Source organism: Xyrauchen texanus, chromosome 49 (assembly GCF_025860055.1).
Source record: "Xyrauchen texanus isolate HMW12.3.18 chromosome 49, RBS_HiC_50CHRs, whole genome shotgun sequence".
Classification (NCBI taxonomy): domain Eukaryota; kingdom Metazoa; phylum Chordata; class Actinopteri; order Cypriniformes; family Catostomidae; genus Xyrauchen; species Xyrauchen texanus.
Genome location: NC_068324.1, coordinates 6,758,045 through 6,775,192, shown reverse-complemented (window position 1 = coordinate 6,775,192; position 17,148 = coordinate 6,758,045). Strand labels below are relative to the sequence as shown.

The 17,148-nt window shown below is 37.3% G+C and overlaps 1 protein-coding gene across 2 annotated transcripts; it reads right to left on the bottom strand.

Annotated features, from left to right (window-relative positions):
• Positions 1-224: 224 nt before the first annotated feature.
• Positions 225-12,810, bottom strand: LOC127640550 (ETS homologous factor-like). 2 transcript variants are annotated; one of them, XM_052123170.1, is made up of 9 exons: positions 12,659-12,810; positions 9,198-9,306; positions 8,331-8,588; positions 6,506-6,562; positions 6,143-6,202; positions 5,984-6,052; positions 1,722-1,763; positions 1,333-1,528; positions 225-1,171 (listed from the first exon to the last, which is right to left on the bottom strand). In XM_052123170.1, the coding sequence occupies exons 2-9, from the start codon at positions 9,295-9,297 to the stop codon at positions 1,072-1,074; spliced, it is 882 nt and encodes a 293-aa protein (XP_051979130.1). In that variant the 5' UTR covers positions 9,298-9,306; positions 12,659-12,810; the 3' UTR covers positions 225-1,071. The 2 variants fall into 2 exon arrangements, with proteins under 2 accessions (XP_051979130.1, XP_051979131.1); XM_052123171.1 differs by having other exon boundaries at positions 6,143-6,199.
• Positions 12,811-17,148: the final 4,338 nt, after the last annotated feature.

Below are 17,148 nucleotides of genomic sequence, written 5' to 3'. Positions count from 1 at the left end.
TTTTCTTGTTCTTCCTCGCACACTCCGATATTTTCTGCAAAATTGGCAACCTGAAATTCCCAACCCAAATGTTGCCAGCTGAATATAAAAACCTGAATTTTACTCCCCGAAATTTTAAAGATATGACCCCCCCAAGGCCTGGTGGATAATTTTGATGCCATGTAAAATCATTGTAAGGAACTAAAAATCATTCAAGAGTTCAAAAACTTTTATTAGAGCAATTATAAAACTTAGACTATGTACAGCATAAAAAAACCAAAGCAAGCTTTACATTATACCAAAATCATCAAAACCTTAAAAACATTTGCCAACAATATGCTACAGGTTTGGCCCCCCCTAAAAAAAACCTGCATCTGGTGACTTGTAAATGTGATTAGGGTCTACTCTAAATTGCAAGAGGTCATTCTACTTGAACTGGACCCGGGTTATTTTCAAGTCAAATGAAGCCATTTAAAAGCAAAACTTGTTGAAAATCCAATGGAACTTATTTATGCAGCATCCTTGGGCAATCTTCTATATAAAACGATCGAACAGCCTTACACAGTATAGATGCAAATTGTTACACTTCAATATCACAGAAAAATCCATATAAACAATGGTACTATAAAACAGTGTTAAAGTAAACAAAGTATTTCAAAGTATTTTTTCTCTTAGGCAATAAAGAAAGTTCATAAAGACCAAAGTAAGGGGCTGTTCACACTAAACAAATTTTTGCTTTCTTCTGTGTAAACTTCAGCTTTTATTTCTAAATATTTCTCAAGACACCTGCAATCTGTTTTACTCGTTGCACTCTGCTTTGATTATTTTTAAAGCAAAAACTCGTCCAGTCTAAATTGCCCTTAATGTTTAAAAACACTTTGAAAAGCTGGCAGTTTTCATGAAAAATAAAAGCAAGAATATGAAATAATGACAACAATCTTACAGACAAGTACACAATTATTATAAACATCACAGCACAGTCCCTCAAAAAAAAAAAAAAACAGAAAATAAAAAAATTGGAATGGACATAATATAATAAATAAAAGGTTTCACATGGAAGCTACATGTGAAGAAATTCAAACCAAAAGTTCTTCACTTCTCTGATTCTCTCCATCCTCGAGCATTTCTGCCAAACTTATAGACGAGTCTTCGTCCATCCACTCGCTCCAGGATCTCTCGTTTGTAATAGTACCTTTAGTGGCAAGAAAAGAGATTTGTGAGTTTACGTAGAACCCTGGGGATATAAGGTATTATTTTGTATCTGGATACTTTAAAAAACCTTTAAAGTTGGAAAAATTCTACGCAATCTAAGGGTATATAAATCTAAGCTTCTAAAGCTTAAGGTTAGGTTACCTCATCGCTCGACTGAGTTTCTCGTAGGTCATACTGCTGTTATTTTTCTTCTTGCCCCAAAGCTGAGCCACAGCTTCCGACTTGAGAAAACGGAAAACCCCCTCGGAGCGATCCTCCCATTTGATCAAACCGGGGTTACGCTCCGGATTCAGCAGAATATCTCGAATAAATTCCCACAGGTGCGTTCCACGCGGATCTGTTAAAACATGAGATTGTGAGAGCAGAGTCCGACAAGAGAGAAAAGGAATCTAAAGCAGCTTCAGGACTTGCACATTCTTGTGTCAGGGTGTTTGGTTTGTGATGCTGTCAGATTTTCTAGAGAAAAATCTAAGTTGAAGTTCACATTGAGTGAAAAAACTTTAGGGAAGTAAGACAAATAAGCAACTCACTGTGTCTTTTGACTTGAGAGCGATTATGTGACCTCTTGGGATCTGAAATGAGAAAATTAATACAGTTTCTAAGTAAAAAAAATTCTGTGGAATGTAATTTTCAGTGAAAAACAACTTCAATTTGCTAAAAATGTCTCTTTAGGGGCTGTTCACAGAAGAAAGATGTTTGCGTTCAACAACAGCTAAAGCTGAGTCGCTCAAGACGCATTTTTAAAATGAATTTAACTTGACACTGTGGCTTAAAAATGACACTTAGGGTATGTTCACACTTGGCAGGCTTGGTTCGATTAAAATGAACTCTGGTGCGATTGCTCTGTTAGTGCGGTTCATTTGAACAAGTGATCACCGCCATCCGATCCTTGGTGCGCACCAAACAAGAGGACCTAGACCGCCTGAATAGTGGGTCTTGGTCAGCTTCCAAATGAACTCTGGTGCGGTTGGATTAATATATGAATGCAACATGGACATTACATGAAGTAATTTGCCTAATACTGAACACAAGCATACCTGGTTCTTCTCATCATAGGAGCTATGTTGCCCATTATAGTTTGTTACAGGCGTCAGAAACAGCATCAGCCGTCCTTGCAGCATATCTTCATTTGTGTGTGCAACAGAGGAATTCCTGGTGCTGTTTTGACACTTTTACACATTTTATTAGCTCTTTGTTTGTTCTCAGCTGGTAAAAATACCACCATGTATACATATATAAACCAACGAGCACATTTAGCCCAGCAACCAGCATTTCTTTGGATGCTCGGCAAGTTCCGTCGCAAAATATACATCATAAAAGCTGTCCAATCAGGTTGTGACTTTTTCTGATGCCTTTTGTTTAATATCTTTAGGTTCGGTGTAAAAAATGCCAGTGTGAACGCTACGCGAACCAGGACTAAATGTATAATTTTCTTTTTTGGTCCAGACCAAGAGAACTGAACTACAAGTGTGAACACACCCTTAGTCTCATAGAATGAATGTTACTATAAGTACATTTTAGCAAACTGACTTTTACGTGCCGAAATTTAAACTTCATCACAGTTTCCTTGTGAAATTAACACTAGATGTCCTACAAAAATTTTGCATTTTATTCACTTTCACACAAATCACAACAACAGCAGCTGATTATGACTTTGTAAACACTTATTTTTCACACAACTATGTTGTGATATCGAAACACTCACTATAACGCATCATTTGAAAAACGACACATTTTAACACTTGTATTACAGACTACTACATTTACACACTTATTCCAGTGCGATTAGCATCCACAGTAGCTCGCCTTATAGAGAGTTGGAGTTTGGACTCTAAAGTGTCAAGCATGCAATCTTACACATGAGCCAAGAGCGTTATACACTCACCTAAAGGATTATTAGGAACACCATACTAATACTGTGTTTGACCCTCTTTCGCCTTCAGAACTGCCTTAATTCTATGTGGCATTGATTCAACAAGGTGCTGAAAGCATTCTTTAGAAATGTTGGCCCATATTGATAGGATAGCATCTTGCAGTTGATGGAGATTTGTGGGATGCACATCCAGGGCACAAAGCTCCCGTTCCACCACATCCCAAAGATGCTCTATTGGGTTGAGATCTGGTGACTGTGGGGGCCATTTTAGTACAGTGAACTCATTGTCATGTTCAAGAAACCAATTTGAAATGATTCGAGCTTTGTGACATGGTGCATTATCCTGCTGGAATTAGCCATCAGAGGATGGGTACATGGTGGCCATAAAGGGATTGACATGGTCAGAAACAACGCTCAGGTAGGCCGTGGCATTTAAACGATGCCCAATTGGCACTAAGGGGCCTAGATTGTGCCAAGAAAACATCCCCCACACCATTACACCACCACCACCAGCCTGCACAGTGGTAACAAGGCATGATGGATCCATGTTCTCATTCTGTTTACGCCAAATTCTGACTCTAACATCTGAATGTCTCAACAGAAATCGAGACTCATCAGACCAGGCAACATTTTTCCAGTCTTCAACTGTCCAATTTTGGTGAGCTCTTGCAAATTGTAGCCTCTTTTACCTATTTGTAGTGGAGATGAGTGGTACCCGGTGGGGTCTTCTGCTGCTGTAGCCCATCCGACTCAAGGTTGTGCGTGTTGTGGCTTCACAAATGCTTTGCTGCATACCTCGGTTGTAACGAGTGGTTATTTCAGGCAAAGTTGCTCTTCTATCAGCTTGAATCAGTCGGCCCATTCTCCTCTGACCTCTAGCATCAACAAGGCATTTTCAGCCCACAGGACTGCCGCATACTGGATGTTTTTCCTTTTCAGCACCATTCTTTGTAAACCCTAGAAATGGTTGTGCGTGAAAATCCCAGTAACTGAGCAGATTGTGAAATACTCAGACCGGCCCGTCTGGCACCAACAACCATGCCATGCTCAAAATTGCTTAAATCACCTTTCTTTCCCATTCTGACATTCAGTTTGGAGTTCAGGAGATTGTCTTGACCAGGACCACACCCCTAAATGCATTGAAGCAACTGCCATGTGATTGGTTGATTAGATAATTGCATTAATGAGAAATTGAACAGGTGTTCCTAATAATCCTTTAGGTGAGTGTAGAGGCAACATGAAATTACATGGTTGCTTTAGAAAAAGTGCTTTTCATTTCTTGTTTTTGGACAATATCGATTAGGTTTAGTCACTGGTTAAGAGTGATGATGTCTGTTTTATTTCTACCTCTCATTTGATTTTAGATCACTATTGGTTTGGTTTAGTTTAACGTTTCAGGTTTGCAAGGTACATTTTACACCTTAGAACATCCATCTAAAAAGCACCTTTAAAACCTTGTCTGATTACAACACTATTTCACTCGCTTTTAGTGCCCCCTGCTGGACAACGGCAGCCAAACGCATAAAAAGGCAAGCAATTTCATTTTGCAAAAATGTTGCCTTGGCCATGAAATATTCATGAGACCAGGCTCCCTTTGGACCTTTAAAGCTCCAGTCACATTCATTGTATGGAATAGAGTTTGGACATTTTGCTAAAAATCATTTGTGTTCCACAGAAGAAAAATCATAAGGGTTTAAAGCAACATGAGGGTGAGATAAAAGCAAGTGGTGGTGGTGTAGTGGTCTAAACCACATAACTGGTAAACTGGTAATCAGAAGGTCGTTGGTTCGAATCCCACAGCCACCACCATTGTGTCCTTGAGCAAGGCACTTAACTCCAGGTTGCTCTGGGGGGATTGTCCCTGTAATAAGGGCTCTGTAAGTCGCTTTGCATAAAAGCGTCTGCCAAATACATACAGTTTTGGTTGAACTGTTCCTATAAATTAACATTCACTTTTTAAATTCAACCATTCACTGAAGTGGAGGTTTAATGCCAACTGTCTTACATACACATAAATGTAAGTGTGTGTGTGGATGTCAGCTCCTTTAATTTAACTGCTGTGTCTGTGGGTGGACTTGTAGAGATCTTGATTAGTGTCAGTAGTTTTACAACAGCACAGTATGACCATCTAATTGGTCTGATCTCAGTCATTTTGCCTACAGCAATCACGTCCTTTCAGATATGTAAGATAGAGCAGAAGCAAAAAAACAGCTGAGAGACCTTGGGCAAATTCCATTCCATTCTAATCATTGGCGCTTTTGTCTTTTGAAACTTTTCTTCCAGTGAGTTAAAAGAGCCAATTGAAGAACAACTAAAAGACGATACTTATAATCCCTATGACATAATTAGACCTTTTCAATAGCTTAGTAAGTAACCATGTAAATACCATGGTGCATGAATAACTGTTCAGTTCCAAAGCTAACACACAGTAAAGGGACAGAGCAATAAATAAACACTCCTTGTACACCTGAATGGTTGCAGGTATTTGTGTTAGATGCAGGAAATACTATAAAAAGAGAAAAAATCTTTGCACACTACTGTTGCTTCACTGCCAGAAAATAAATGTGCAAAAGTTGTACCTTTAGGGATTTAACAACTTGACACTGGGACCCACTGTTTACATTCTGATTGGCATGTAAAGGGTACAGTGGGGTTCCCTTTGAAGGTACTGTGCAAGTGACAAGCTGTTGTACCCTTAAAGGTACTTTTTTGGACCTTTTTTCTGACAGTGTTGGAGGAAATCCAATATCTACTGAAACAGCAATGCTTTAGTCATATTATTAATACCTAACGAGGTTGCATGACTGAACTTTGCTGTTTCAATAAAAACTGGATCAAAGAAAAAAGGAGATTTTTTTTTTTTGTATTTGTACTATGATTTGGATTACATTTAGGTTACTCCTGATTAGGACTATTCACCTGGACTTGATGGTGCCGGTGAGGCCAACGTGGTATTGGGCTGGAATGAGCTTCTGATATCAAATAGTTCTGAAGAGGACAACAAGATTGCAAGTGAATTGAAAATATTAAGTGAGTAAAGTTAAAAGCATTATATCTTCCATTTGAAGTCTGAGGTACCTGAAGTGCTGTAAAAACTGGACTCTTCCTTGAAGGGGAGAATTGAACATGGGAAGTCTGCTGAGGAAACGGAGACACTGTGTTACAACAATGGCTGCACATACAAGGGAAACAGTAGTTCACCCCAAAATTTGAATCCCATGATATGGATTTGGAAGGAATAAATTATGACATAATGTTTGGGTAAAAGTCTAAGTTTCCTTGACATCTTTAATTCCCTCCAGAGAATATTTATTCATCTCAGTTTTCAGCAGTAGTTCTGTGTACGTGTTCACGGTTACTGAAAATGTGTGGTCTTTACTCTAAAGGGATTATAGGAAATCAATGCTCTTGTATTTTGGCTTTGTGTGTGCGATTACTCACCATCTATTTCTGTTTTAATATCCCCTGGTGAAAACAGATCTGTTGGGCCATACTGACCTGTGTGAGATAAAATATGAAATGAAAAACAGAAAAAAGGAACATTTGTGAACTAATTGAGTATTGTCTAGACACTATTTTTTTTAATAAATACAAAATGAACGTTTCAAAATGACTATCAAATTTCCAAATTATCACCCATATCTTGTTTTTTTTAAACCAGTTTAACTCGTTCTGGTTCTGTTCTCGCATTTCAACTATAAGTTTCTCTTTACCTAGCTTTATTAACATGGACCACTGGGTCTTGTTTGCAGCACATAGCCCTTAGATATTCCAATTGAAATGGCCTTTTGTGGAAAGATAAAGATATTAAATGCACTAGACATTCCCATATACTACATTGTAAAGAATCCAACAATGAGAAATGCTCATTGGAAGCTCAGTAAGCATGGAAAGAATGCTCTTGAGAAACATACATATTGCTCTTGAGAAACGTATTTATTGTTTTTCCAAAATAATGCTTCTAATGGTCTTCTAAAACCACTTCCTCTGTAACATATTATGCCTCTGAAAAAACTGTAATATTTATGGGGCCGTTCAGACTGAAAGTGCTTGTGTGTTAAAAAAAGGTAAAACTAAGTCCAGTGAAAAGATCAGAATGCAGGTCTCTCAAGAAGTTGACATTTTTTTTTACTTTAAGGGTCAGTTCACCCATCAGTTTACTTACCTTCAAGCCATTCCAGATGTAAATGACTTTTGTTCTTCAGCAAAACCACAATTAATGTTTTTATTAGCCCATTTCAGCTCTGTTTGTTCAAACAATGTAAGTAAATGGGTGCCATCAGGCTGCTGGCTGTTTGAGGGTCCAAAAGGCATATTTAGGCAGCATAAAAGTAATTCACATGACTCCAGTCGATCAATTAATGTCTTCTGAACCAAATCAATACATTAGTGCAAAAAATAATGATAATTAAAACTGTAATAACTTTTAAAAATCGCTTCCTGCCAACAGTCGACGCATCACGTTACCATCGCGTAACATAAGTGCAATGGCACATTCACGTGAGATGTCAGAAGCGCATACTTTGTTTACCACAGAGGAACAAACGTCACGCAAGAGTTAGGTCATTTCAAACAGCAATCCAGCACTGGCTGGACGCAATGATTTAAATTTAAAAGCGTTTTAATCGATTTGCTTCAGAAGACATAAATTGATAGACTGGAGTCATGTGGATTACTTATATGATGCCTAAATATGCCCTTTGGACCGTCAAAAAGCCAGCAGCCTGATGACACACAGTTACTTCAAATGTATGGATAAACTGAGCTGAAATGGGCTTGTAAAATTCTTCATTTTGGTTCTGCTGAAGAAGGAAAGTCATACACACCTGGGCTTAAAGGTACAGTAAGTAAATCATGAGATAATTAACATTTTTGGGTAAACAAACCCTTTAACGTGGCATTTTAAAAATGCAGTGCTCCTGCACAAGATGCTCAAAAAACAGTGAGATGTGGCACAACAGTCAAAGGCATCCGTCTAGTGCAAAACAGTGCAGACAGATGCATTCAAGTTTTTGGTGTGAACGACACCCCTAAGGATACCTGTTGCAAGTTCTATTTCTTCATTTGCAAGGTATAAACACACTGTAATTAATCAAATTTTTAGTGGATTAAAAGTCTTTGGCACAATATCAATGGTATTTGCAGAGATGCAACAATATCTTAGCCTTGTGAAATCTTTTAGTTCTACTCAGTTGTTCAGAATGGAAGAATAAAGGAACCATAAAACTTACGGTAATATACAATATACACTAGTTCTATTTCTTACTGTTCCACTTGAGATCAGTCAGGCTTTGGTATAGGATGGGGCCTACGGATCCGGCTGCCCGGGTGAAGTCTTGGTAGCTCATGTAGCAAAGCTGCCTTCCATCCAAGTCAAAGTTCTGGAAGGGGATGCTGGTTGCATCGATTTGGTGCATGTCCAACGTCTGTTGGAGCCACTCCCAGACCTGATACTTGGACCAATTCTGTGGATGAAGATCCTGTGACCATATCCGACCCGTGTAAGCAGATGTCACCATGGAAACTGGAATGCAAGTATAAATTTACGGTAATTGATTCAAAAGGGTTTATGGTAAATGTCCCTGTTGAATAGACCAATAAAGACCAGCCTGAATTTCCATGCTGTTCCAGGCTGGTTAATTCTGTTTTGCTGCTGTTCAATCTGGTGGACAAGTACAGTCATGTTGTTTAATAGCAAAACAGCATCCCTTGCTTGGTACCAGCATCCGAACAGAAACATTTGTTGGTCTTTCCATCAGGGGTTATACTTTTATTGACTAAAGTGTATTCAGTGTCATAAAACGACTGTAAAAATTGTAACCAAGAGGTTTCCAGATAAAGCTTGAATCACTTTTGCTATCTATTACCTATCATTCTGGCATGGTCTCCTGTGCATGACCTATCTAAAGCAGTGACCACTCTAGTAAATGATTCACCAGGCAAGTCACTGCAGATGGTTAGATTAGTAACTACAACCTAAAATCACTACAAGACTATGTCTACTATTATCTAGGTTTAAAAAAGTGCCTCCTCTTTGTAGATACTTATGTTCCTACACTCCCAAAAAGGTATTTTCTGTGGCAAGGGTAAATTGTGCATGACTTTATACATGGTTTTCAGAGAAGACCGTTACCATCAGAACAGTTGTAGTGGGATGTCCAGGAAGCAGGTAGTTGGTTGTCAACACTCACTGAAGCTGGGATACTCATAACACTGCTGGCCTGAAGGACCATGATCCAGTGCTGTGAAAATTATAGAATAAAAGAAACAAAACCTTTATTTATTGCAACTTGTTTCTGCAATATTCACACAATGTCACCATTGAAGAGCACCGGCAACCTCCCAGAGGACAATTTTATTGCTCTGAGGTTGCTCTTTCATAGCACACAAGATTAAAAGGACTTCACTAATCTGTTTGATTTCAATACTTTAGTTTCACATGTTCTACAAATATTCATTACAAAATTAGACATTTGCTGACATGCAGTAAGGATGTGGAGCTATACAAAGAATGAATACCATAGCTCAGATAATTTGGTCTTGGAATAATTTGATGTGCAATGTTTGATTTCATATTGAAATCTCTGAATTTTGATTGAAAAATAATTGGTGTCTTGGCAAATCTGTGCAGAGTTCAAAACATAAATTTACTAGGCTGTTTTTCTAAGAAGAAAAATCATGTTTTCAAATCTTTTTTCACACAATGCTGTCTTGTGATATTAAATAATTTTTACTAAAGTGCATGAATTGTAAGGTGACACATTTTAGCATTTACATTACGTAATCAACTACGTTTATGAGCTTGTTCAAGCCTGATTCAATTTATATTGCGTTGCACTTGCGATGCAAAGAACCAAGGTATGAGTCTTGAAGAGCATGCAAGCCGACATGTGTGCCGAAAGTGTCAAAGAAGCACCACAAATCATGTGTTTGCTTCAGTAATTGTGTTTTTTATGTCATATTTGCTTTTTATGACACATTTACATTTATGCATTTGGCAGATACTTTTATCCAAAGCGACTTACAGTGCACTTATTACAGGGACAATCCCCCCGGAGCAACCTGGAGTTAAGTGCCTTGCTCAAGGACACAATGGTTTCCTTTCGTGTGTATCACCGCAAAGTCTATATTCCTCAATTATTACAACTGGAAACTGGTATAATGGCTTAACTTTTACTATACGTTAATTTTTCCGTCAACATCATGTTTACTATAAAAAGAATGTTGTTAGGTTTGTTGTTACTCTCCTGTTCAACAAGTTTAATTAGCATTCTTCTGCTTACCAGTTCGGTGCTTTAGCCCACTACGCCACCACCACTCACTATGAGGGACGTACAAGGATGCGACATTTGTGTTTTGATCTCTAGAGTTGGCAAACTGTTGTCTGTTCAACGGCCCCCCCTTTATCATTTTGCTGTCGGACCAGGGTGAGGGGGATGAACACAAAGGAAATCTAGGGGAGCAATGCCTTAGCCTTAAATTAACCTTAAAAATGTGAAGAGCGAATAGAACAAAGCACTCTGTTTATGAGCCATTTAATCTCATTGCTATCTAGGAGGAATAACAGAAATATTAAAAAGATCTCATTCATAGTTTTTCATTCCTTCGGGTTCTTACAGGGGCAATTCCCCAAGTGCAACCAAGGGCTATGTGGCTTGCTCACAGGCAACATCTTGATGGTTCATAGCTTGCTCCTTGTGGGCATCGAACCACCCCAACAAAACTCACTCCTTCAACAAGAATGCTAATTAAACTTGTTGAACAGGAGAGTAACAACAAACCTAACAACATTCTTTTTTATAGTAAACATGCTGTTGATGGAAAAATTAACGTATAGTAAAAGAAAAGCCATTATACCAGTTTCCAGTTGTAATAATTGAGGAATATAGACTTTGCGGTGATACAAACGAAAGGAAAACAAAGGTGTTATATGTTGAAAGAGATGAAAGGGTGTTGAACACTGCGTGGGTGTCCTTCATGCCATGCTCAACCACATATGCAGTCACATTTATGTGTGACAACTTTGCATAAATAAAGGTCCACCTGTCCTTCAGTTAAACAGTTAGATCAATGGTTTAGTCATATCTTATATCACCTGATCTAGTGAAAGGGCATCTGTTAATTATCATTTTGCACATTTTATGATATTCTGATGTAAGCATTCATATTTTTAGATAGAAGTCACATCATATCGTATGAAGATAGAGAAATAACAAGATATAATCAGGATTTAACAAACAACATATGATCTTCTAGAAGTAAAGACCATTTTCTGTTCTCAAAGTTAATTATGAGAACATGCAATATGCCAGCAGCAATGACCATAACCAAGGCAACCATATTTGCATGGAGTTTATTGACATTGCTTGGAAGGCTTGTATACCTGTTTAGTCTTTTTAGTCTTCCTATAAAAAATCTGACCTACCTGTATATTTGTATGTTTATTGATGCTAAGATGACCTAGCTGATGATTTTATGGAATGTGTGTAAAAAAGGGGGGAGCTAAACTGACAGAAGAGCTTAGATTACCACCCAGGGCAAAAAAATAAAAAAAGATATAATAAAAAAGAAAATATTTCCAGAAGTGTAAAGTGGCCTACTGTCTGTCTTTAAAGAAATATTCTGTGTTATATACAAGTTAACCTCTACTGAATGCATCTGTGTCATGCATTTGTAATGCAAGTCTATGTGCAACCATGGAAATGTTATCTCAAAGACTTGATTGTACTGCCAGCATTTTAATGTGTTTTTACACAGGCTTGAGTGTTTCTGAGGTTAATTTGTATTTAACCTAGAAAATGCATATAAAGATGGCCTACGTTACTATGGTTGCTGTGACCAATAATGGTTCCATTTTCTCCCATCCACTAACCCTAACAGTTTCATACCATAACATTTTATATGTAATCATTTATGAGATTGTTAATATTTATTGTACTTTGCAGGAACTGATGTCATACAAAATTCAAGTCTGTCTCATTTGACATAGTTTCACAAGTTTTAAAATCAGTATCACATCCAGTATAATGATACAGTCATTCTTCTATGACACACTGTATATAAAGTCATGGAATGTTCCATTGAACTCTCACAAAAACATCTTTTTACTGAGATATTGATTAGTGACATTGAGTCAAAATGCATAGTTTTTTGGCTTACCACCTTTGTGACCCTTTCTCTTGCTTGTCATTGGGTGTCAGTATATTTACTCTGAGCAGCAGTATAGGTGACTGCATTTGCCTAAACACGTTATACTTTAACTCATGTACACACACCCACTCAAACAGGCTTTTCTACAGACAGTTGACAAGTTATAGTGGCTTAAAATTAAGAATACTTTTAAATGGGTATGGCAAAGTTAGTTGGGATAGACCCACAGAATTAACTAATGGTTTGGGTTAATGTTTTATAGATGAAGAGTTGAAGACATTACAATATGCAGCTATAGCAAAAATCATATTGTTTTATATTGTTTATATTATCTGGGATTATAAAAACAGTGTTAACATCTATAGTCGTTAATAGTTAACATGAGATAGTCGGCAGAGAATCATGTTAGAGAGAATGATAGAGGCGCATACTGTTGATGCTCACCAGAGATGTTGTATGTGATCCAAGCCGACTGCTACTAGATGAATGATTAATGTCCTTTCCTTTCTGAAGTTTTCAGCCTATGCTTCAGTCTTATGGAGAGACCTGGTTTAGTAGCTGTGACACTGTTTAGGCCTGCCAGACTTCAGTGACAATGTGTGTTCTCATTCACCAATGAGGATTTTTTATCCGATCTGCTTCCTGCTACTTTAATTGGTTTATTTTTGTGCCAGGTGTGTTATACTGGGTATTTGCATAGTGTAAAAAAATAGGTACTGTTGTAGTATAACATTTACTTTCACTATGAATACACTATCTGTCTCTCTCTCTCACCCACACACAAGCAATCCTGCTAGTGATTCAACTAGATGTTTAACAAGAACTGAACAATCCAGATCTTTGTTTCGCTGAGTGATAATTTATCATTTTCAAGAATGGAGCTTGGATACAGGCATATAGTACATCTGTACACATATAATTTTATGTTTTTTATAGTTCATATATGAATACACACACACACATACACACACACACTAGAATAAACCACATTTATAGCATAATACCCTTATAATTACCAGTTTGTAACCTAAAAAAGACCTTATAGTCTGTATGTATGTATCTATGTATAAAAAGAAAATTAAGCTTATTTTTATGACCATTAGATTGAAGCACATTTCCCCTCAAATTCTTATTACTGCACTGTGAAATAATCTCAAACACAATTATTTTTTAATCAAAACCAGCAGAAATTAAATTCAGTACAACAAATATTACCAGATGTTTGTATGAGTAAAGATCCTCAACAATTTATATTATATTATTATTTTCAAATCACATTTATGAGAATTTGGGGGATGTGCTCAATTGTTATGAAAATTATGTCACAAAGCAAAAATCTTAACGGTCCTATAAAAATAGGCCCCATTTTCTTTTGATTTTGCGGTGAACTATGATCCTAGCATGTTCTTTACGACATTCATAAGATACAACCTTACAATTTCAAAAATCATATATTAAACTATTGATGAATACACTTAATTCATCTAATGATTCAGCAGATGAAAAGGACAAAACTGATTTAAAAATTATATTTATTGTATTATATTATATTGTTAACAATAATAATATTTTGTAAAAAATAATATCATATTGTCACACATGGCTACAGGAGGCTTAATTACAGTATCTCCATAATTGGAAGAATACATCATAATACGACTCTTCATTAACCAGGGACTAAAAACGGTTCAAGGAGTGAAAACAAAAACTTCAAATGAAACAATTTTTAGCAGAGCGTAACCGAAAACTCTATTTTTTAAATGCTGGTAACCGGTTACAAACGGTTAATTCCATTCTGATCATTTTTCCATGAAACCAAAGGGTTTCATCACAGTACATTTTTGGAACTGCTCTTCGTGTTGCCCGAAAAAAATTAAACGTGCTTTGATCCTGAAGGAAACTGCTGCATCACACTTTTCTTTGCCTAATTGTCCATTGTGGTATTCTGTGAATGAAGACCTTTTTAACAACTATGTGTAATTATATACACGCACAGCTAATCCAGATACAATGAAAGCAAGATCTGACAACACTGCAACTATATCATCCACTTTTGGCACATAATACTGTCATTTTAAAAAGAACATTATGAACCATTCTTTAATTTGGTTGTAACCGGTAACCTTTTGGAAAGGAGCTTGCAGAACTTCTGAACCGGAACTGAAAAATACAGTTTGTGCTCAAAACAAACCGAAATGAAAAACATCAAATTTTTAGTCCCTGTCATTAATTACTTACACCCTGACAACCTGTTAGCATAATACAAACATCCTTCACACGCCAGATTGCAGAGATTAAGCCACATGCCTCCTGTACAGTTCTGTCCAATTATAACTCAGACTAACATGCTGTATAGAACGCTGTTGATTGAAGAGACTGTGAAGCTTTTAAGACACTAAATAGGCACATCAGAAAGGAACTCAGGTTCATTTTGACTGCACCATATGTGCTGGATATATTTGCAGCAGTGATCTTGCACACTTACCAGGACAATCTTTCTGTAAAGATCTGCTCTATGGACCAGCTGTGGTTCAACATCTGCACACCTGCTTTGCCAAGGAAAAAGTGTAGAAGGATTTGCTGCGTCATCACGTTTTGAGACATTAGTCAGCAAGAAACTGAATTTATGCCAGACTTTTTACTATCAGCGTAAATCAGGCACACTTTGCAGTTTATTTTAGCTAAGAGCCTCCCACCAAGACAAGAAAAGAACATTTGACATGCAAAGCAGCCCACCACATTTTACTCTGTCTTTATGTGTCATTTACGGGCAGGGTGCTGGATGAACAGGATTCATTTAGTTTGCTTAAAAATGAAGACAATATGCAGTAATGTTTTTGTTCAGCCAAGGTGTTAATTTGATGATATTTCTCCGTTTGCATACATCATTGAAATTCTTGACCTAGGAGAACTCAGCTTGCCAAAGAGCATGCACTTTTTTTTAATATAAGACAGCTTACCTACTGATGTGCAGTCCACACAATAGTCGACAACCTTACGTGACGTCACCCTCAATGGACAAGTTGATACTACGCGTAGTATAAACACAGCCAGGCTTTGCTCGCCTAGGGTGCTTCAGTTCATTTAGGGGAAAAAAGTTCAGCTTCTCCTAAATTATGCTTTGAAGACCAGTGTGCTCCCACTTTGTGGACCTTACGTAAAGCTAATCGAATCTGAACTGACGGTTTTACCTAGCTCATCTCACATTTGTGCTCAGTATCCAACAAACGGTCAACAGACTGCGGATGTTCTGTTGGGTCTGAGGCTGAGACACTTAATATCTGTAGCTAAATGTATTCAAATTCTAATTACAAGAAGGTCAATTTTGATTCATTAAATTGTCTACATAACACTTTGAAAGACTCTGAGCTGAATGTCCCTTCAAAGTGTAGCACATAGACCTTATTCACGCTAGCACCATCTTTGATTTTTTATGGGAACAACAACGAGGCTGTGAGGGATAGACTTACAGTCTCTTCAGTGGGCTGTGCTGTAGTTTAAAGTGTTTTTGGATCGTTCTGCAGACAAAACATTGAAAAAATATCTGTCCAAGAACATTATGTGTACAAAGAACTCCAGACAACATGAGTTGTGGAAAGTCAGAGGCGATCTAGGAGCTTTATACAGCTTAATACCGTTCATGCCATTGAAGAGATGGTAAATCTATCCCTCAAAATCTCCTTGTAATTGTCAATAAATATCAAAGGTGGCACTAGTGTGAATAAGGTCTATTGCTTTAAATTTTTTATTACACTTTATTCTTCTAAATAGACAAGATTCAATTCTGCTTTGGGGTTGATTCGAATTTTTGATCGTTATTTCGAGTCATGGGAGGCCGCAGCATGAAAATGTAGTATGAAATTAAACGCAGTTTAAAGCATAACAAATATGCTGATAAAGAAAATCTAAACAAAACACAGGCACTGAATTAATGTGACGCAGAGAGAAGCGACTGACAGAAAGTGACGAAAAGCAACAGAAACAGCCGAGAGTTTAAGGAAGTAAAAGCTCACGTGGTGGATGTGAGCAGAGGAGAGAACTGAAGAGGGATAAGCGATCACTTAAGAGAATTAACAACGTAGATCAATATCCAGTGGCACAAGTCTTCTTTGTGGAGATGCATTCAGGCTTAAAGGCTGGTCAAGTCAAGTCAAGTCAAGTCAAGTGGTTTTTATTGTCGTTTCAACCATATACAGTTAGTACATACACAGCGAAACGAGACAACGTTCCTCCAGGACCATGGTGCTACATAAAAACAACATAGGACAAACACAGGACCACATGAGACTACACAACTAAATAAAATACCTATATAAAAGTGTGAGTGAAATATGGAAAGAAGGGGAAAACGCACTAACGAACGGTCATCCCAGGGATGCTGATGGTTAACAAAACCTAAAAAAAGCTAAACGTAAGAAAGATTCATCAAAGTTGCTAAGAAAGCAACTTAAGCAAATTCACAAAGGAAGATAAATTAACAAACTGATATGATTATCTGGATTTGTGTACCACTGAATTGAACTGAATTGAGTTTAATTGGACAATCTGAATCTTGGATCTGACTACAGATAAATCTGTTGTGGAATCTGTTGATAAATTCATACAAGTTGTGAAAAGTCCATTTGGAGTTGTTCCCTAAGTCTTTGTGAATGACTGATGCTCATTTTCGAGTTGGAGGCAGATGCTGATGTGTAAAATTCCCTGGATAACTCGACTCTCAGTTTGAAACCAAAACATCTTTGTTTTAGATAAATCCATTCTATCTAGCCCTATATGATAAACCCCTCTTTCCTTTCTTTCAGTTAATTTCCCCTACGCGATCCCTTCAATATGCTCTCATCAGCACGTTAAAATGTGTCATCTTTAATATTTCACATGAGGTAGAGAAAAAGCTAGAAAAAAGAAAGCGAGTGGATAATTTTATTAGGGACAAT

Bases quoted from the DNA above. Each gene is read 5' to 3' on its own strand.
- LOC127640550 (XM_052123170.1), bottom strand. From the start codon at position 9,297: ATGGTCCTTCAGGCCAGCAGTGTTATGAGTATCCCAGCTTCAGTGAGT. The intron at 6,563-8,330 runs GTAAGAAATAGA...TATCTCACACAG, and splicing joins GACTGATCTCAAGTGGAACA to GTCAGTATGGCCCAACAGAT. The intron at 1,529-1,721 runs GTGAGTTGCTTA...ATGTTTTAACAG, and splicing joins CTCTCAAGTCAAAAGACACA to ATCCGCGTGGAACGCACCTG.